Source organism: Prionailurus viverrinus, chromosome B3, assembly GCF_022837055.1.
Source record: "Prionailurus viverrinus isolate Anna chromosome B3, UM_Priviv_1.0, whole genome shotgun sequence".
Lineage (NCBI taxonomy): Eukaryota > Metazoa > Chordata > Mammalia > Carnivora > Felidae > Prionailurus > Prionailurus viverrinus.
In genome coordinates, this window is record NC_062566.1 from 75,121,856 (window position 1) to 75,144,458 (window position 22,603).

General features: G+C 36.3%; 1 protein-coding gene across 3 annotated transcripts in view; it reads right to left on the reverse strand.

Moving 5' to 3' along the window:
* The window catches only part of PRKD1 (protein kinase D1), a 332,982-nt gene that overhangs the window by 129,189 nt on the left and 181,190 nt on the right, over positions 1 to 22,603 (reverse strand). For all 3 annotated transcript variants that reach the window (XM_047863002.1, XM_047863000.1, XM_047863001.1), the window contains exon 2: positions 15,174 to 15,312. In XM_047863002.1, coding sequence (XP_047718958.1) covers positions 15,174 to 15,312 — 139 coding nt within the window. The remainder of the gene's footprint in view (positions 1 to 15,173; positions 15,313 to 22,603) is intronic.

The following is a 22,603-nucleotide window of genomic DNA, read 5'->3' on the forward strand; positions in this document are numbered from 1 at the left end:
AGGCCCACCCCCACTGGGGAGGGTAATCTGCTTTATTCAGTCTATTGATTCAAATGTTAGTGTCATCCAGAACTATCCTCAAAGGCATAACCAGAATATTTAGCCAAATAACTGGGCACCCATGGCCCTGTCAAACTAAGAGAAGATTAACCATCACAGTTTGCTATACTGGTATTCACTGGCATTCACAATTATCTCCTTAAACTATAATCATATGTGTGTATATTCTCTTAAATGTACAGTACGGAACACTGAACTCAAAAATATTACCATGACAAATGGCACTAAAACATATGTTATCAAATGTAAAAACATTAAAACAAAAAAACTCTAAAATTGGGTTTTGAATAAATAAATGGAGAAGAGACAAATTCTCCTTCCACAAGATTTCAATTTAATATATGTAGATATTCCTCTTCCAGAGGGTGGAACTTATCCTGACCTCATCCCTTGAAGGAGGCTAGACTTAGTGATAGAGTAGGGAAAGAGTAATAGTAAACTCACAGTGGAGAAACGTGGCCAACATTACCCTAACCAGGTGATGAAGATTCACATCATCAGTGAGGCTGTGTTGATATCATGTACCCCTGAGAAGTATACTGCACCTCCCTGGTATTTTATACCAAACATCCATAACCCAGTTTACTCATGAGCAAAACATCAGATAAATCCAGATGGGAGACATTCTACAGAATACCTGGACTGTCTTCTGCAATACTGTCAAAGTCATGAAAAACAAGGAAAGGCTAAGAAATTGGTGCAGGACACTGGAAAAACGTAACAACTAAATGCAATGTGGTACTCTGAATTGAGTCTTGGAGCAGAAATAGGATATTAGAAAAAACTGGTAAGTTCAAATCATGTACTAATGTTGATTCCTAGGTTTTGACAAATGTACCGTGATGGTGTAAGATGATAACATGAGAGGAAAGCAAATCGGGGTGAGGTGAACTCTCTGTACTATCTTTGCAACTTTTCTGTAAGTCTAAAACTACTCAAAAATGGAAAAGTTTATTTAAAAATCTATTGGGTTTTGGCTGTTGACTCACTTGCTAGGGTGGTATCATCTATGGAGGCTAGTCTGATTTCAAAGCTGGAAAGATACATTTGTGCTTGTCTCACTTGTTGTGCATGTTAAGTACTCCAGGAGACCAAAAATAGATTTTAGTCATTAGAGATGGCAAACCAAGACCTCGGCTCAGCACTAAATGTTTTTAAAAGCACAACACCAGCAACAGTGAGATTTACACATAAGATAATCCTGAGGTTGCTGTTAAGCTTGAAGGACAAGACAAATCTATTTGGCTCAAGATATAAACATTATACCTTTTTTTATGCAGAAAAGGTAGCATATTAAGATTACAGAATCAAACAAATATTTGTCATTAAAATTTTTACAATATTTTTTTGCAAAAAATTTATAATGATTGTTAGAATAACATGTCATAAGGAATAATGTCTCTCTTAACTTTGGATTTTTCCAAATATTTTAACTCTCTAAAATCAAACTTAAATATTCCCTTCCATATTGAGATCCATTTATAAAGTCTTAAATTGCTAAGCAAAGCATATCAATCATGAACAAGTATTTTTGGAATTACTACTATATATCTGACACTGAGTTGTTATGTGGATTTTTTTAAGAACTATAATATACTACCCCTCTCCTTTAGTATTATTAATCTTATTGAATATGTAAGACAAAAGCATATCAAGTACATCCATTGCAGCAACTTGTGTCTTGCTCTGTCATTACTTTTCATGCCCTGATTCCATAGGAGGTAATTTTTTCTAGGTCAGTTTTAACAAATATAAATGATTTTTTAAGTGCTTGAAATTCACATGGTAAAAAAAATCCAATGTGGGAGCAATATTAACACATAATGAGATGAATTCAGCTTAGACCTTTAAACCAGTATGAATATCAAAGTGTACAGGATGGAGCAAACCAATTTCAAACTGCCCAATTTTAGTTTCAGAATAGTTACGTCTAATCAATGTGAAAAAGGTATCTCTGGATGGAGTGTTCCATACCAGATGTCCACTGTTTCCTAATGTCTATCATTCCTAAAAAACTACTTATGGGGGGGCACTTGGGTGGCTCAGTTGGTTAAGCATCCGACTTCAGCTCAGATCATGATCTCATGGTTCATGAGTTCAAGAACCACATTGGGCTCTGTGCTGATAGCTCAGAACCTAGAGCTTGCTTTAGATTCTGTGTCTCCCTCTCTTCTCTCTCTGCCCCTCCCCTGCTTGTGCTGTCTCTTTCTCTCTCTGTCTCTCAAAAATAAATAAATGTTTAAAAAATTTTTTTAAATGCTTATGGATAACAGTGAAGCAAGGGGTACTTTTTGCTTTGGTTTCGGTTTTTGTTTTTCAATATCAAGGGATTGCTGTGTGGGGGAAAACATCTTTTTTCTCTTCATCTCTCTCTCTCTCTCTCTCTCTCTCTCTCTCTCTCTCTCTCTCTCTTTAAATAGAGGACCAACTGCTTTGACCCATCAAGAATTTTCCACACAGCCTTACATTACCATGTTCTCAGGATTAACAAGTTATAATAATCAGAATCTCAAAAAACTTCTGAGGAAAATAAAAATAGAATAAGATGAGACCCAGTGTTAGCCAAAAAAATTGTCATTTTCTAGAAACTGAAATTGCCTCATAACATGAGAAAAATGAACTCAGAGCTTGATTCAAATTCCAATTCTTGTATTAAAATATACGTAGGGAAAGAGATATTTGGTATATTTTTGTATCAACTTCACTTTAAGCCTGAAGTCAACACTGGTAACAAACAGGCTATAGATGTCTTAAAAATAACTCAGAAAAGTGGAGGTAAAAACACATTCTGGTGTAGTATTGCTCTTTTCAAATACATCTTTCTATTTTATTCCTCCATACTGGCATAATGAATAGTGCTATTGCTGTTTAAGACTTAAAACAGCTGCATTTCTAATTTTGGCAGATTATGAGGGATTTTTACATGGGTTGCATGTTAAAAGCAAAGAAACGACATGCCAACCAGCAGAATGAAAGTGCTGGGCAGATGGTGGCACGGCTGAGCTATTGAATTGAAGTGTTAAGAGCCACCACCAATCATGGGACATCCAAAAGGGGTATTTGGCAGCTTTTCAAGTGAAGCCCAATACTTTACCTCAAACAGAAAAAATCCATGCCCATGAAGCCTTCGGAAAGACACTCTCCAATTGGTCTTTGTTAACGGGGGTAGCCTTCAATGATCTTATTTCACTGATTTTGATGGTATATACAATTTTGACTTTCTTTCCTTCCTTTCTAATCCTCTAAGCCCTCCTATCGTAGGGGTGTGTGTGTGTATGTGTGTGTGTTGGGGAGGGAGAGAGAGAGACGGAAAGAGAGAGATGAATATGGAAACAAAGTATATAAATTTTTCCCATTACCAAGGGAATTATCGCTGCATAAGAAGTCAAGAAAGCATTCCAATATGTCTTCACGTGGAAAAAGGAAAAAAATATAAGATCTTAAACAATTGTGATCAGTATTAATTTTTATTGATCAATCTTGACCAATACATTTTTAAAAATGCATTCAGAATACTGCTATGTAAATTTCCCCAAAACCCAGAGAGATGATTTTCCTGAATACAAACAGCTGGGCACTATATCAACGAAAGGTTTGGCCTTCAAGAATAGGTTTTTTCCTCTAATTCAAAGCAGCTTATGAAGAATGAGGGAAAAGTTACAGGACTGTTTTTTAGTAAATATTCTACAATTTACATTCACTAAATGTTGTCTTTTCTAACTTGGACAACATCCACTGCCAATTGCTGGTATTTTATTATATTTTGTATGTTTTTGTAAGCCAGCAAAAATTTATTTTTGGAAAACATGTGAGATAAAACAAAGAAATGGAGCCATCCATAAGTTGTATCAGTAGTCTATATCCCATACCATGATGCTGTATTATTCTTCTGACCTATTTCTTTTTTTGCTCCTATCTACTCTTCCTATCTCCTTCATTTCTCAGATGATTTTACAAGATCCTTATATCCTAGGTAATGTGTTAGATACTGTGCATTATTATCATGTGAATCCTCAGTCTGAAGGTGAGGAAACACACCCAAACACTAAATAGCCTTCCCCATGCCACGGAGCTAATAATGCACTGCTGAGAACTGCACTCAAGTACTTTGGTTCCAGAGTCTGCGCTTTTAACAACTTGGGGTGTTCTGTGTAGCACGGATTGAGATAAGATAAAGAAATTAAGAAGTCTGGAGAAATCGAATATTGTGGCAAATGCAAAGAATCAGTGTGGTAAAAGTAATACAGTATTGACTTGCGCCATGTTAAAGGTGGCCCATGAAGTAATAAAACAGGTATATGAAGTACCCTGTTTTGGGTACTAAAATCTGACGAATTTGTCCTACAAGGAAGTTACAGGGTAATATGGTGGACAATTTCTCCCTTGAGGTTTTGGTAATAAACTTACTACCAAAACATTCAGGTGTGTTAATTACAACATTCCTCTAAATGTCACATCAAGGAACATTTCAATAAAGGCATTTCTGCAGGGTATGGGGCATATGTATGTGTGTGCAATTTGTTCTAGATTCTTAGGAGTGAATTTGGTTTATCTCACTGCTCTGTCTAATAGAAATTTTTTTGACAGTGAAATGCTCCATATCAATATGGAAGCTATTATTTAATGTGTCTATTAAACACCTGAAATGTAGTTAGTGTGACCAAGGAACTCAGTTTTAATTTTACTTATTTTTAGTTAAATTTCATATAGCCATGCACAGTTATTAGTGTGGACAGGGCAGAACTAGAGAAATGGTTGGGTTACCTATCTCTCAGCCAATTCTCATGAACAGAATTTCATGTTTGTATAACAGATAGACAAAGTAAAAACACAAACACTTTTATTCTCCAGTTTGAGCCAACAACACAAGAATTTTGTGCTAACTCAACATTAATAATTTTTTCAAAGATTCTGACAGAAAAAAGCCCTATTCATATCACCTCTGTATAGAAGTGAGCCAAGGAAATACCTATTTACAAGATACTATGGTTGCCTATAACGTTATTTTTATATTAGGGTCTGGTTCTATAACTCATTTACTTCATTACCTCTGATGTGTAAAAATATTCATTTTTGAGTTGAAATGTAATTTTTGAAAATAAGCCCCAAATAATTCAGAATCAAATCTGGTTAATGAGGTAGAGGTTTTATAAACCAATTTATATAAAAGGGCAAAGAGAATGAGTGTACTAGTACCTTAGTATATTTCCTAGAATGATTCTAAATATGCAAAGTTCTCTGAGATCCTGTTGTTCATTGAGGTGCTAACATAGTAAGATTGACATACATGAGATTGTTAAATATCCACTCTAAGAAGCAAATATGAAGAACTTCTCGTTGCACAAAGACCAGAAAATACAGAGGAAAATTCCCTTTTGTGTGGTTTTCATTACCCCTGTGTTCTTTTTCCTGTTTATCTGAATGAGTTATAATACTGGCTTCAATTAGAGAAGTAATAGATGAAAAGAGAAGAGAAGGAAAAACTATGATTTCTGGCTGGATATCCACTTGCCAGATGGTGAAGAACTAGGCCTTAGGCTAATTCTGTGTGAACAGAGGGGCTTGATATGTCTGTCTCTGAAAACCACAGTATGTACACAGCCAGAGATCTATGGAGATTTAGATTCTGGTTTTAGAACACATGACTCAACTTTTCCTATAGATCATGCCAGCTGACCCTTAGGCACAGACAGCTGTTCTGTTAGGTGCATAAAGCAATGGTGCTCTGATGTGAGGAGCGGGGGTGGGAGGTGGGGAGGAACAGCAGGAAAGATCAACCAGCATCTCAGGAGATCAGTCCTTGGTCCTTCTAGACATGGAAATAGAGAAGTTAGAGCCTGAGGCCAGCTCCAGGGTCACCACTATGAGTTAGTCCAAGTATGGAGTACTGAGGCTCCAGATGAGGAAATGACAATAAACTGATGAAGGCAAGTGAGATTCGAATGGGGTATATGGAAAGATGTATCAAAAAGGGGTGATTGCTGAATACATTTTAGAAAGAAAGCAAGAACATTTGAAAAAAAAGAATAGTGGGAAAAACTGATTGAAGGAAGAATGAATTGAGTTAGGTAGCAAATGAGTTAGCTGGTCATGGTGATCAGCATATTCCAGGAGTTGTGGGAATTCGAAAGGAAAATAATTGGTGTTTTATGAATTAGGCCTTATTTTACATGACAAATGTTGTGAAAGACATGGAAATACTTTGAAAGTAGAACTGGATTTCTAAAAATAATTTCTAAAAATAATTAGTTTTTGACAACATGTAGAAGATAGCAAGAAACCAGGAAAAAAAAAACATTAGTCAGATGATAATATTGGTATTACTAAGAGATTAGGGCTAGGATAGGCAACTCTAAGAACTGAAATTCAATTCCTACAGAATAGAATTGTGGATACCATATATAGAGTAGCAATTTAACAATTTGCTTACTGGTTTGTTCATTTTGCTATTTCAAGTATCCATCTATTCACTCAACAAATAGACGTTAATTGCAACTGACTACACAGGTCCTGAGGATTCAATATAAAAATACATGGATCTTGTTTCAAGAACTGTGTAGTCCGGTGGGGTGGAGGTGGGACAGGAAGGCACAGTACCTCACATTTGCCAGGAATCTTATGAAAGACTTTATATTTATCCTCATGAAATATACAGCCTAACACTATAGTAAAGATATTGCCATTGGTATTTGACAGGTGATGGATAAAGACTCAGGGAAAGGAGATAACCTGCCAGTAATTATGTAAGAAATAAATGGAATCTCTAGGACTCAGCCCAGTCTTTGGCTGGAAGTCCACTAATTATTAAACTAAATTTACATGCATATATGTCATAAAATAACTGTGATGCATATTTCTGAGTTAATATACAGAAAGCACTTAGAACAGTGCCTAACAAATTATAAAAGCTATATGTCTTTATATCATCATCACTAATGTTTTTCTTTTTTAAAAAAAAATGTTTTTAACGTTTATTTATTTTTGAGACAGAGAGAGACAGAGCATGAACAGGGGAGGGTCAGAGAGAGAGGGAGACACAGAATCTGAAACAGGCCCCGGGCTCTGAGCTGTCAGCACAGAGCCCGACGTGGGCTCGAACTCACAGACTGTGAGATCATGACCTGAGCTGAAGTCAGACGCTCAACCGACCGAGCCACCCAGGCGCCCTGCTAACATTTTTCTTAAAGAATAACATGGGAAAGATATTTTTATTCAACATTAAGCGAGAGAAATGTAACACAGCAGAGTTCAAAATGTGCATAAAGTTTTTGAATGAAATAAGATTCTTCAAAGAACTTTTCCCTTTACGGTTTGTCTTATGCCCTATGTTACCTGGGGAGAATGTTTTCACTCTGCCCTGACACTTACGGTTCCTAAAATCATACAGGAGCAATGCACTGTTGTACCATATCTCTCTGGATAATCCACTCTACAAGGAGACACATAATCGAGAAAACTAACAAAGTGAAGAAGTGCTCTGAGCCCCCAAAACCCCTTTGAGGTCACAAGTTGGGAAAGATAGAAAGTCTATGGAAATATTCCAATAGTCTTCTCTTTATATTCACTTTTCTACAAAAATGATTTAATGTAGTACAAAGAAACTAAAATGAACTTTACTTGCAACATAAAGAAGGAAAGAGAATTAATATTAATAATAATAATAAGGAAATGCTGAAGACACACTTAACAGAAACCATACTTTGAAGAAAAGAGTAATGACATGTAATCTTACATTTAAGTTTTCCATTATTACAAAACCACCAGCACAGAGTTGGACAGGAATTGGCACCACTAAGCCTGGAAAACTTAGATGTCCAAACCAACTACAAAGAAATATAAAATGGGTACTGAAAGGCCAGGTCTTTTACAACCTTAATTACTCAAGCAGTATTAACACTGGGGAGGTGCTTCCAATGATTAATGCTCTCTTCCTAAAAGGAGAGAAACAAAACCATATCTACATAATGTATTCTTGGGGACATAATAATGCAGTGACCTAGTGTATTCCTCTCATGGTTTTCCTCTTCCACTCATATTTCACAGGAGTATAAAACATTGCTAAGCAGTATCTTACATGTGTGAGAAATGGATATAACCGGCATGGTGCCATATAAATCAATAATTTACACTTCCTATAAAAGATAGAAGTACCTTGCCAGAATTTTGTTACCATATATTTTTTCTGGCTTATGGTTTATGCACTGAATCCTAGTAATAGAAAAACATGGTCATAAGGATTCCTTAAATATAGTGATGCTCAGACACAATTTCAGTGTTGATCAGAGTTGTGAAATTGTATCATGGGATCTTATTTAAGAAGGGGCTTGGTTACTTTATTACTTCATATTTTTGTACTGTAACTCTATGAAGAAGAGACTTCAGGTTTTCTTAACCTGATCACAGTTTATATATTTTATTAAACAGTTATTTTTTTATGAGGAAGAGAGGGATAAGGGTTCTGTGATAAAAATCATGTCAGTGGAATTTGTAGCTCATTACTGGTTTTGTTGTTACAAATACCATCAGTATAAATATAAACTTACCATGGTAGGAATTCTCTGAACAGAACTTCAAGAAATCCTGTTTACTGGTCCAAGATCAAAGGGTTAAACTGAAGTTGAGGTAATGTTAATAGTGACTAAGCACTTAGATTCAAATTCTGGTATTCCCTCTACTACTCACTGTAGGATGTGAGCAAGTTAAAATGCATATTTTATACCTTTTAAGATCTCTGATTTCACTGCCTCCCAGAGTAATTGTGAAAGAAACATTACTTATGTAAACTGATTCAAAAGTTTGCTGCTATTATGTAAACAAAAATTTCTTTCTACCTAACTCCCATATCTCCATGATTCAAATATTACTCTCTGTGAGAGAGAAGTGGTCTACGTGTAGACAGAATAGATATACCTTCTCAGACCATTTGGTCCATGGGTTTGTCCCAGAGGAGTATCCCCACTGTGGACTGCTAGCCAAAGACTCACCATATACTTAGAAGAAAAAAAAGTATTTGTGTTACAGTGAATTTGGGAAGAGATTTTCAAGAGTTATGCTTCATATTAGCAGGCACCAAAGTTCTGAAGAGTCCTGCAATAAATAATTCTTTTAACATTGTTTGACACTACAGCTTTCAAAGTTATCAGACCAGGATTCCCTTTTGTGGTATGTTTAACAACAATGAACATTGTGAGGAAAGGCTGCTTAGAGTGTGAAGAGTAGAAGCAACCAGAAAAGCTAACATTTATTGTGCAGTTGCTATGTGTAGAAACTCTCTGAAGTGCTTCACGTGTTAGCTTATTTTAATTTTTATTAAAAAACATTTTTCATGTTTATTTACTTTTGAGAGAGAGAGAGAGTGAGAGAACAAGTGGAGTGGAAGAGGGGCAGAGAGAGAGGGAGACACAGAATCTGAAGCAGGCTCTAGCCTCTGAGCTGTCAGCACAGAGCCCAACGTGGGGCTCGAATCCATGAACCACGAGATCATGACCTAAGTCAAAGTTGGATGCTTAACCAACTGGGCTACCCAGGTGCCCCGAGTTAGCTTATTTTTAATGTTTGCAGTAACCTTACAATGTAGGTGCTAGTGTTGTCTCCATTTTACAGATGAGGAAACTGGGGCACAGAATGCGTAAATGTCTTCACAAAGATGTAAATACTACAGAATAGAGAAAGGATATGAAGTCAGATGATCTGGCCCTGGGAACTGTACTCAATATTTATGAATACCACTTTACCAGCAGACTAAAGAAAATAAGGAATCCATGTACTTATTAGCCTTGTATGATACTTTCACCCTGTATAAGATTCTTTTTTTATTAAAAAACAAAGAAAATAACACTCAATCCTAGAGATTATGCAACTTGTACAAAATCACAAAGGAAATTAATGGTACTATATGCCCGAGAAATTAGTTTTCCAGCATCTTGGGACAGGAGCCAAACACACTGAACAACACTTGAGAATAAGACTTGATGTGAGGGAAAGAGCATGTGATCACTCTTAGGTAGCTGGAGCTCTCATTAGAGTCCTCTTCATTTTCTCATTTTCCTACATCAACTATATCCAAGTGGTTATAGATCTCTTCAATTTTAACTCTAAAATATTTCTTATTCTTTCTACTTCATTTTTAGCTCTTCAATCACTGCCTGAAAATAGGCCCACAACCCTTCTGCTTGGGCTATGGCACTAGCTTTCTGAGGCTCCCATCTCTAGATGGTGTGGAACTAATAACCAGCCACATGTGGAAACACTGCTTTGCAAAAGTAACAAATAATACCGCATAATCTATTGTAAAAACTAGTGAAAAATATCTGAAAAAATGGAGTTTTGCCATTAATTAAAGAAGGAAAGTTTCAACATTTAGTTCTAAGACTTTAAAATTGTAATCTTGAGAAATTCTTATAGTCCTCATCTATTTTCCATTTAACCACCTATAAATACACACACACACACACACACATACACACACACACACACACACACACACAAACACACACACACATTTATTGGAGGTCAAGCCTCCATAAAACAAAAAAGAAAGAGTTGAGTCACGTGAATGCAGTGCTATTCCTAACTTGCATTGCTACAGCTGAATTATCAGACTTTGATAGAGATTCATCATGAGAAAGGCTTCAGATAAATTCCATGAACTTTGTTTTATAGTTCAGTACTATACACTTGAACCTGACTTTGGCGTTAGTAGGAAAAACTTCCATTTGTAGTGCTTTCCTACTCCATAACAATGGTAGCAATCCTAATCCTTTGCTTAGCAGACAAAGGAAATTTGCCAGTGGTGGGAGTGTGCATGGTGGGAAACTTCCATGGAGTTATTTCTTTTTTTTTTTTCCTCCAGAACCCAACCCATCCACCGATGAGCAATGTTTTCCTGGCTTACTGGGTCTAAATATACTAGATCATACAAGCCCTGTTTTTCAAAAAGAAAAGGAGAGAGAAAACTAGCAAATTAGCCAAAACCAGCCTGGTTAGTACTGACAGATGATTAAAGACCTTGGCAGAAAATGACTTAAACAACAGAAAATTCTTGATGTTGTCTGAAGAGACAAGAGTATATAACCTTCTTCAAAATTAATCTTTCGATATTTTCTCACATTTTACTCTACTCCTATGTCAGAACACGTTCCTGTTGGTGGAAAAGAACCAGGTTACATTTATGTTGAACTACAGAGTAAAATTTAATTTTTCATGGGGAAAAACAGAAAATTTAGATAAATGAATTTTATTATAGACTATAGAAATTTATTAAATTTATTATTTATTAAATTTATTTATTAAATTAAATTTATTAAAGACTATAGAATTATAGTCTTTAAGAGGAAATTTTCCAGCATTGTTTATGTTCTGAAACTGGTCTAAAGGCAGCAGGGGGGATGTCCAGTGTTTTGTTCTCTTACTTCGTTTACCCATTGCATTTTGAATGAAGTCGATCCTTCACCACACCTTCAGGAAATGGCATATTTCTCTGGCCAATTACAGCACTCCATATTCTTCAGGGACTGGGTCAGGAATGAGCTAGTGATATGAGCTCCCTGGTATCCAATTATAATGCAATGCATTATATGATATGATATGATATGATATGATATGATATTTTATTAGTACCCATATCACAGGCACTAATTTCTGGTAAGGGCTAAGTCAGTGCACAGCAAGGAGACTTGAACTTTAGTTTACTATTGTGGATATACCGAGAAATAATATTTTTACAACAAATCAATATTTTATAAATTTTGGAAATGTGATAACTTCTAATGTGAAAGTCACTAGTCAATCAATCAACTCATACAAATTTATTGAGAACCTTAGGTCTATGGTAACAAAAGGATGTGGGGGGAGGGGGAGGAAGAAAACGTCAAACAGTTGTAAGGTTGGTAAAGATGAGTATAAACTGAGACACAGGGGCAGGGGACTGTGTGTCTAGCAGCCATGTGTGGCTCAGGAACAGGAATGGCAAAAATGGATGGCAATGTAAATCAGATTATAGACACGTATAACAGGCCCAACTAGGGTACAGGAAAACATGAGATACTAGAGACTGCATCAAAGTGATGTATGACATGCAGGTGGTGGCCTGTGTGCTGTGGGAAGAGAAGAAGAAAGAAAAATGGTCCTAAAATGGTAGGGAGTTAGTGACTGAAAACTACAGTCAAATGGCAGCACCTAGGATGTGGATTTGGTAGCAACAGGCAAGATGAAGGGGGTGTGCCGGTGTGAAGACCTCAGAGTTGGAGCAAGTCTTATTGGTGAGCTCAGGTGTGGGACTGTGCTGCAGGTGACTGACAACAAACAGGAAGGAAAGGGGCCTGGGAAAAGCCAGGACTGTAACGCGGGTAGGGGAGGTTTTAAAGAAAAATCATTTTTAACATTTATCGAGAAAATCACCAGGCTCAGCATTAGAGTAGCAGAGGAGGGAGGAGAATATAGTTGCCAAAGAAGCTAACGGGGAAATGTTGGAGATCATCAATTAAACATAATTGAATGTGTGTACATATAAATACATATTACATATATTATATGTAATTATATATGTTTAATTAAATATATATAATTGTATATTTAAGGGTTAAATGACACTGGGGAAGTGAGACTATGTGGAGCAAAAAAGTTGAAAGGCTCCAGGTTCAAATCTGCAACTAGGCTGTTATAGAACAGCTCCTTTTAAATACCAACAAGATAGTTGATAAAAGCAGGAGAGGCCTTCCTGAGCCTGGTGCTGGGGCAGCAGGTAAAAAAAAGGTTGCCCTTACATGCCCTCTGAGCAATCAAGGCCAGGGAGATGGAGAAGAGAACATGGAATGGAAAGGGTGGATGACAAAAGAAGCCGAACGTAAACACAATGAGGGTTTGGTTCTCAAAGACAGCGAGGAGAAGCACAATGCAGTTCTCGGTGCTATGAAGCAATGCAGAGGGCCACATCGGGTCACTGTGCCCAAGAGCAGGTCCTGCTCTATGACACAGAGATCACATGCACAGAGGCAGCCCCTTTCAACAGCGCAAGCACACCCACACACAGCTTGCATTCAATCTGCCTGGAACTGCTATAAAACACTTGACAACAAAAGTAAAATGGAAAGAAAAATAAATTAAATTTTGAAATGCAATTTTAAAAATTCTCATATATTTCTGGACATTGCCACAGGCAAAAAAGATTCATAAAACACATTACATTATTTGTGAAGCAGTCTGACTGTGAGTTTGATATGAATTATAGAGAGGATGGATCCAGGGCATGATTTCCCTGAATAATTTATTTCAGGCAGCCCCTACTGCTCAGAAATAGGAAACTGAAAAAAACGACATGTCTAAGCACTAGTTTTTTGAGGCCAGGTGCACTGGTTTCTGAAAGAGTCCAAGAAAGGTAATAGCATGGCAGTTTCTCAAAGAATTAAAAATAGAACTACCATATAATCCAGTTAGATTCCACTAGTAAATCAAAATGATAGATGCACCCTTAGTGTTTACTGCAGCATTATTTACAAGGGCCAAGATATGGAAGCAACCCACGTGTCCATCCATTAAGAATGAATAAAGAAGATTCAATACATGCGCGCGTGCGGGCGCGCGCGCGCGCGCACACACACACACACACACACACACACACACACGATGGAATATTACTCAGCCATAAAAAAGAATGAAATCCTGCTCTTTGCAACAACATGGATAGATCTAGAGGGTATAACAATAAGTGAAATAAGTCAGTCAGAGAGAGACAAATACCATGTGATTTCACTCAAGGTAGAATTTAAGAAACACATGAACAAAGGAAAAAAGAGACAAACAAAAGATGACTCTTAACTATAGAGAACAAACTGATGGCTGCCACAGGGAGGGGAGGTGGGGAGTGCTCATGAGCACTGAGTAATGTACAAGATTGCTGAGTCACTATATTGTACACCTGAAACTAATGTAACACTAGACATTAATCATACTTGAATAAAATATATATACGAAAAAATCATAGAACATAAAAGTGGTTGGCATTATCTACAAAAAAACACATGTAAGCCTTTTCTTTTTTGGTTTCTTTAGCAAGTGGCAACCCTATAAACAAGAAAATTATTACTTTTTTCTAGCAAAACAAGTTGTTTCATAGGATCTATCTACACAATGAAAATGTGGTGATCCCAGGACGTCACACAATGATAGGTGATCAGCAAAGACCTAGTGAATTGGACTGCATCCAGGCAAAGTCCAACTGAATTCTAATCAGTGCAACCGAGGCCTGGGCGCTGAACAAGTTGAGGAACTTAAAGAAGTAAAATCTAGAATCATTAAAGCCAATGGATTTCCTTTAATCAAAGACATAACAAACAAAGGAGCAATACAATCTGAGTTTCTCAATAATTCCTCAATTTTAACAAAAATAAACATTAAAAATCTAGGTCTCTTCACATTGCTGCACTGATCATTTTTGTGAGGATCCCTGTACAGCTGTTCCCTGGCACTTTTTTTTTTAAGTGAAATACACTGTTTTTGTTTTGTTTTGTTTTGTTTTTTGTTTTTCTGTATTGATATACACAGTCCCATTAGTAACTTGTAAATCCTAAACAAGAAATATATATCTGGGCAGATTTCTATCTGACAGCAGCTGCTCCTCGAGATGGCATGGCCTCATCTGCTGTAACTCCTGGACTCTGGTTTCCAACTTGGCCTTGGCTTATAGCAAGCAGGCTTCTGACTTAATGAAAGCAGTGGATTCCTACCTAGCCCTGTTGTCATTTCTTGGCTTCCATACCCTCCGTACATGTGGGGCCCTAACACCTGTCTTTCACCGCTGGTGAGTTTTTTTGTTTGCTTTTGCCGCTGTCCAAATGATTCAAGGTGATAAATGAAAGTACGCCTGTGTGTTGCTGGGAGGCTGGGGAGACTGTAAATTTGGGAAAAGTGGGACAATACTGGATGCAGAAACAGCCAATTCAAGGCAAACTGTTTGCTTTTTCTGAAAAAATTGTTAAAGTTCCTGTAGACAGAAGCCCAAAATTTCCTTTTGGGCTCAATTCTGATGTATGTTTTCTGTTACTCTTGAAAACTTATGCCCAAGATTTCTTCAAATAGAAATTATTAATCTATGGATAGAGAAATAAAAGTACTACCTGACAAGACAACTTCAATAAGATCGCCTTCCTGGATATCGCTAGCTGTTTTCACCAGCTGAAGGATGTTTTCGGAGGTAGGGTCGTGGCGAAAAAGCAGGATCTTATCATACATTCCATAGAAACCACATTCGGGGAACTGTAAATACAGATACCACAATAGGTTAGATGTCAAAACCTTCTCAATTTAAAATAGAAACCAAATAAATGTCAGGGTAAAAACACAGCTAATTATAAAAGTTCAAAGTATCCAGAACATTGAAAGTGGATAGCAAAGTTGATACTCACATACCTCCAAGTCAGGAGGAAAGAAATTACATGTGATAAGGGCAATAAGGACCAAACGACCTTCTAATTAGAGGGCAAGAAAATGGAAGAATATGAGATAAAAATCAGAGAGACTCCTGGCAGTGAGATGGCTAAGAAATATAATAGGTGGGAAGAACTGTGCATTCTTACAAGATCTATGGCAATCCAGTAGCATAAAAATGGGAACGAGTTTATTACAATTCCATTACACATATTGTTGCAATCTGCTTGCAAAAAAAAAAAAAGGTCAGTCCATTTTGGCATATTCAAAAATATGAGACGACTCAATAAAACTGATCATGTTCTGTGTGCGGGCTGACTTAGGAAAGCACCAGAGGAGACAAACCGACTCTCCTTTTTGTTATTGCCCATACATTGCATTTAATTTTCATGCAATCTAAGTTAAATAGATTATGAACAATAGTTAAAAGTCAATTTGTTTTAAATACATACATAAGGCTTAAATTATGTTTTAAATACATACATAAATACATAAGGCTTAAATTCCCTCCACAGGGATAAATCCAAGAGTTTATTACTCAATAGCAGGCATATAATGAGTGATATTTTATAGGAGAAAAACCTAAAAAATTTTAACGGTAGCAATTACTATTATAATATTAACAATTAATATTATTCCCTGTATTTGCCATCTCCCTCCCAAAGCAAGAAAAGGTTCTAAATTCAGACCACAGTCCTAATGTATAATTCCATTTTAAGAGTAGAATTATTTGATCAAAGGGTAAAAACATCCTTAAGGATCTTAAAGCGAACTTCAAACCATTAAAACTACCAATCCACAATCTCATGGGCAGTGTTAAGAGTAGGTCCATCTGCACTGGCATTGGGGTATTTCTGTTAAAACAATCAAACAACCTAAGTTAATTTTTATGTGTAAAGGACTCTTTTCTCACATACAACTTTTTCACATAATTATTAAGAATTATGATTTCTTTTATATGTTGATATTTGTAATGTAGTGGGAAAGGTCATAGTCAAGGAGAGAATACTGTCTTTTTAAAGTCAATAAAAGTGTATTTTAAGGGGCTACTGTCATGGAAAAATGTCCAGAATGTGGTTATCTTCTGCAGATAAATACATTGTATTGTGAATTCCTCTTTATTTTTTCTTATTAATAAATTTAGGGGCTACATTCAAATGACGCATTTTGTATAAATTAACATTAAGTATATTCAGATCATCCTCTTGCTTAAGAGTCTGTTGGTGACCAAGCTTAAAACTACTTCGGGGCGTCTGGGTGGCTCAGTCGGTTAAGCGTCAACGTCAGCTCAGGTCATGATCTCATAGTTCATGGGTTCGAGCCCCGCGTTGGGCTCTGTGCTGACAGCTCTAAGCCTGGAGCCTACTTTGGATTCTGTGTCTCCCTCTCTCTATTCCTCCCCCGCTTGCACTCTGTCTCTCTCTCTGTCTCAAAAAGAAGTAAAGATTAAAAAACAAAACAAAACTGCTACTACTTATCACTTAGAAAAGCTGGCTTCCAGCGCGCCTGGGTGGCTCACTCAGTCAGTGAAGTGTCCAACTTCGGCTCAGGTCATGACCTCACGTTCCTAGGTTTGAGCCCCACGTTGGACTCTGGGCTGACAGCTCAGAGCCTGGAGCCTGCTTCAGATTCTATGTCTGCCCCTCCCTCACTCGCAGTCTTTGTGTGTCTCTCTCTCAAAAATAAGTAAGAGTTAAAAATTAAAAAAAAAAAACAATTTGGCTTCCTTAAAGCAAACACAAGAGCTGAAATGATGTTACTGCTTTCATTGTGCTAATTAAAAGAAAAATAAGTTCCTTTTTTGGTAATAAAAATATTTTATTATTATTACTTTTTTAATACTTATTTATTTTATTTGAGAGAGACAGAGCATGACCAGGGGAGGGGCAGAGAGAGAGCGGAAGGCACAGAATCTGAAGCAGGCTCCAGGCTCTGAGCTGTCAGCACAGAGCCTGACATGGGGCTCGAACTCATGAACCATGAGATCATGACCTGAGCTGAAGTTGACTGCTTAACCAACCGACTGAGTCACCCAGGCATGCCAACAATATTTTTAGAGTACAAGGAGGAAAGAGTACTGTTTTACAGGGAAAAGTACAATACCATTTTCCCTAACTTAAAAGCAATGAATAGTTGATATACTATTTTAAAAATCAACTTCACTGAGATATAATTAACAAATAAAATGGATAGAAGTCTGTATTTTGACAATCATCAACACTCATGCAACCAAAGTCACAATCAGGCCAGAAAACGTTTCTTTTAAATGTTTATTTATTTTGAGAGAGAGAGAAAGTGTGTGCATGTGAGGAGGCGAGGGGCAGAGAGAGAGAGAATCCCGAGCAGACTCCATGTTCAGAGCCCAACTCCTGGCTCGATCCCAGGAACAGTGAGAAATCAAAAGTCGGATGCTAGATCGACTGAGCCATCCATGCACCCCAGGCCATGAAACATTTACATCAACCTCCCCCAAATTTTATTGTACCCTCTTGAAGTTGATGCTATTTACAATGTTGGCCCTATGCACAGATTTGCTTTCTGTCACCATAGTTCATCTGCTACAGAGTTTCATACAAATGAAATCATACAGTATATACTATATACTCTTTTCTGGCTAACTTCTTTTGCTCACTATATTTTTGAGACTCATTTATACATACTGCCTTTGGGAATCCTCTCTATTTATCAGTTACTAGTATTTCATTACATGGACCTAGGATAATTATTTACCCTCAGATGGACATTTGTATTCTTTTTCCAATTTGTGGCTATCACAAATAATAATGCTATGAACATTTATGTACAAGTATTTATTTTAGTGGGTGTTTCTCAATTTTTATGAGTAAATAGTGAGGAACAGAATTTCTGGGTCATATAATTGTATGTTTGATTACATATTAACACATTATACTTATTATTGGTGCTTTATACTAAGCCATAAAGTCGGGTAGGGTCTTTTTTTTCTTTTCAAAATTGCTTTGGATATTATAGGTCTTCTGAATTTCCATACACATTTTAGAATCACTTTGTAATTTCTAAAAAAAATCTGCAATGACTTTCAATGATATTACATTGAAACAAACATAGATCAGTTGGGTAGGACTGTATTTTAACAATGCAGAGACTTGTACTTTATTATGAACAAGATATATTGCCCTATTTATTAGTCTCTTAAATTTCTCTCAAAAATATTTTGTAGTTTTCATTGTACATGTCTTAGATATATTTGCTAAATTTGCCTTTAAGTATTTGGTATTTTTGTGCTATTTTTAAAATTTATTTATTTTTGAGAGAGCACACAGGAGAGGGGCAGAGAGAGAGGGAGAGACAGAGAATCCCAAGCAGACTCCACGCTGTCAGCTCAGAACCCAATGTGGGGCTCAAATTCACAAACCATGAGATCATGATCTGAGAAGAAATCAAGAATTTGACACTCAGATGCCCCTTTATGCTATTTTAAATAGTTCATTAAGGTATAATTGACATACAATAAAATTCACCCTTTTTAGTGTGTAGTCCTGAAAGTTTTTACAAATGTGTATAAAAACTACATACCATATATGTGCTATACACAAAACAGCCAAGATATAGAACAGTTCCCATCACCCCCTAAAATTTCTCCATGCCCATTTATTATCAACTTCTCCCCTGACCCTTAACCCCTAGAAAATACTGATCAGCTTTCTGTCTCTATAATTTGGTCTTTTCTAGAATGTCATATAAATGATATTATCCCATTTCTATTGTACCTAATTTTGAATCTGACTTTTTTCACACTTAGTGTAATAAATCTGAAATTGTCCATTCTGTTGTATGTATCATTAATGTATTCCGTTTTATTGCTGAGGAGTGCTCCATTGTATTGCATGGATACACCAGAGTGTATGTACCCATTCCCCAATTGAGGGGCATTTTAGTTCCAATTTTTGACTATTACAAATAAAGTTGCTATAAATGTTCACTTAGAGGTTTTCGTGTGAACACAAGTTTTTATTTCTGTGGGGTGGATGGAAGTATCTGGATAACTTTATACAAAATTGCCAAAATGCCTATACCATTTGACATTCCTACAAGCAGTGTATGCGAGTTCCAGTTGCTCTGCATCTTTGACAGCACTTGGTAATGTTGGTTGCTTTTATTTTAGACCTTCTAACAGGTATATAATAGTATCTCACAGTTTTAATTTGCATTTCCCTAATGACTAATGAGGCTGAGCATCCTTCCTTGTGCTTATATGCCCCGTCATGCACACAACTGATCAACTCCTCTGCCCATTTTTTTAAATTGAATTGTCTTATTATTGAGCTGCAATAGTTCTCTATATATATTCTAGATAAAAGCTTTTTATCAGATATGTGTTTTACAGATTTTTCTTCCAGTTTGTGGCTTGTCTTTTCATTCTCTACCCATTGTTTTCTAAAGTTCTTAATTTATATGAAGCCCAACTTATTTCAAATATTTCCTTATGGATCATGCTTTTGGTTCAAGACCTAATAAATCTTTGTATAACTGAAAATAACACAGATATTCTTCTATGTTTTATTCTACATTTTATGGTTGGGGGTTTCATATTTGGATCTATGATACACTTTGGGATGATTTCTGAATGAAGTAAAAAACAGATCAAGGCTCTTTTTTTTTTTTTTTTTTCTCATATCCTTAAAGATTTGAATAGAGTTGGTGTAAGTTCTTCCTTACTGTCTGGTAGAATTCTCCAGCAAAGGCATATAAGCCTGAATTTTTCTACTAAGATTTAGCTCTTAGATAGCACTACTTAGATTTCAATTTCCTCTTAAGTGAGCTTTGGCAGTTTTCTTTGAAGGAACCTACTCATTTTATCCAAATTGCTGATTATCTAGGCAAAAAGACTTTTTAAAAATATTATTCCTTTATCACTTTTTTAACATCTGTAGTGTCTATAGTGATGTCTCTTAATACTTTCTCATAATTTGTGTCTTTTCTCCATTTTTGCTAGATCAGTCTCTGACCATTGGTCAGTTCCATACTGTTGGTCTATAGATCTATTTTCAAGCCAGTTCCATACTGTTTTGATTACTATAACATATCTTGAAATCAGAAAATATGCCTCCAGTGTTCTCCTTCTTGCTAAAATTGCTTGGGATATTTGGAGTTTTTTGTAGTTCCATATAGATTTCAGAATTGTTTCTTCTACTTCTGAAAAATGCTGTTGGTATTTTGATAAAGATTGCATTAAATCTGTAGATTGCTTTGGGTAGTATGGACATTTTAACAATATTAATTCTTCTAATACATGAACGTAGAATGTCTGTTTGTGTTTTTTTTCCTTTCTTTGAGCAGTGTTTTATAGTTTTCATTGTACAAGTCTTTCACCTCATATTTTCACATAAATCCTTGAAAATTCTTTTCTACTAAGTCTATCACTTCTACCATTTCTGGTTTACTTCCATTAACTCTTTTGATCCTGGTTGTATGTAACATTTCCTCCTACATTTCCTGCTTTTTCATAGGTATACTTTAAAAAAAAAATTGAAGTACAGTTAACATACAATGTTAAGTTAGTTTCAGATGTACAACACAGTGGTTCAATAATTCTATATGTTATGCTAAGCTAATCACAAGTGTAGCTACTATCTCTTACCATGGAATGCTATTATAATGCCTTGATTGGCTACGTTTGCTATGCTGTACCTTTCATCCTTATGATTTATTCATTCCATAACTGGGAACCTGTACCTCCCACTCCCCTTCACCCATTTTTCCCAATCCCCTACCTCCTCCCCTCCAGCAACCACCAGTTTGTTCTCTACACTTATGGGTCTATATCTACTTTTTCTTGTTTGTTCATTTGTTTTTTAGATTCCATATATAAGTGAAATCATATGGTATTTGTCTTTCTCTGCCTGACTTTTTTCATTTAGTGTAAAAATAGAAATGCTATATGATCCAGTAACTCTGCTACTGAGTATTTACCCAAAGAAAATAAAAACACCAGTTCAAAAAGATATATTCAACCCTCTATTTATGGCAGTATTATTTACAACAGCAAAGATACAGAAGCAACCAAGTGTCCACTGATAAATAAATGGATAAATAAAATATAGTGTGTGTGTGTGTGTGTGTGTGTGTGTGTGTGTGTATGATGGAATGTTACTTAGTCATATAAAAAAAATGAGATCTTGCCATTTGCAACAACATGGATGGACCTAGTGGGTATAATGCTGCCAGAAATAAGTCAGAAAAATGAAGATACCATTATGATTTCATTTATCTGTAGAACCTAGCTGTACTTCTTAAATTAGATGCCAGATTTTATGAATTAATGTGAACAGTTGGACTTTGTTGTCTTCCTTTGAAGACAACATTGATATTTGTCTTAGCAAAATATTAAGATAATTACAGATCAGTTTTATCTTTTCAAGGCTTATTTTTAAGCATTGTTAAGGCAGCTCTAGAGTAGTATTTCCTCTAGGGATAGTTTAACCCTACTATTAATATATAATTCTTTGAACATCTCTATGGAATACCTGACGTGTTCAGTGAAATTTCTCCCATTTGCCTGATAGAAATTCAACAGTCTCCCAGCCCTGTGTGGGCTCTGGAAAGTGTTCATTTCACAGCTTCCCAGCAGCTGCTCTTTCCTCTGACTTACAGATTTTCACCCCCCCCACACACACAGATTTGTATTCAGTTTAATACTCAAGCAGACTTTTAAGCAGATTTCTGAAGCTCTTTCTCTGTATATGTCCTACCTTTCTAGTATTTCTCCCCTAAAAATCCTTTGACCTGGTCACCTTGAGCTCTATTCTGTGTCTCTTCTGTGCAGCCAGACAAGGAGGCTCTTCTTAGGTTCTCTCTCCCTACACTACACTCTGGATCCTGCATCCAGGCAGAAAGCTCAGACAGCTATAGTACTTACCATGTTTGTTTCTCTTCTCTCAGGGATCACAGTCCTGCATTCCCAGTGGCCAATGTCTAAAACAGGCATTCTACATATTTTTCATGGTTTTCTATTTGTTTGGAACAGATGAGCCTATCCCATACCAGACACTCCTTGTGAGTAGAACTCAAAAGTCTCATGTGCCTTTTAAATATAGAATGCTCATCTTTTCCACCCAACCTTCTGACTACTTAAATCTAT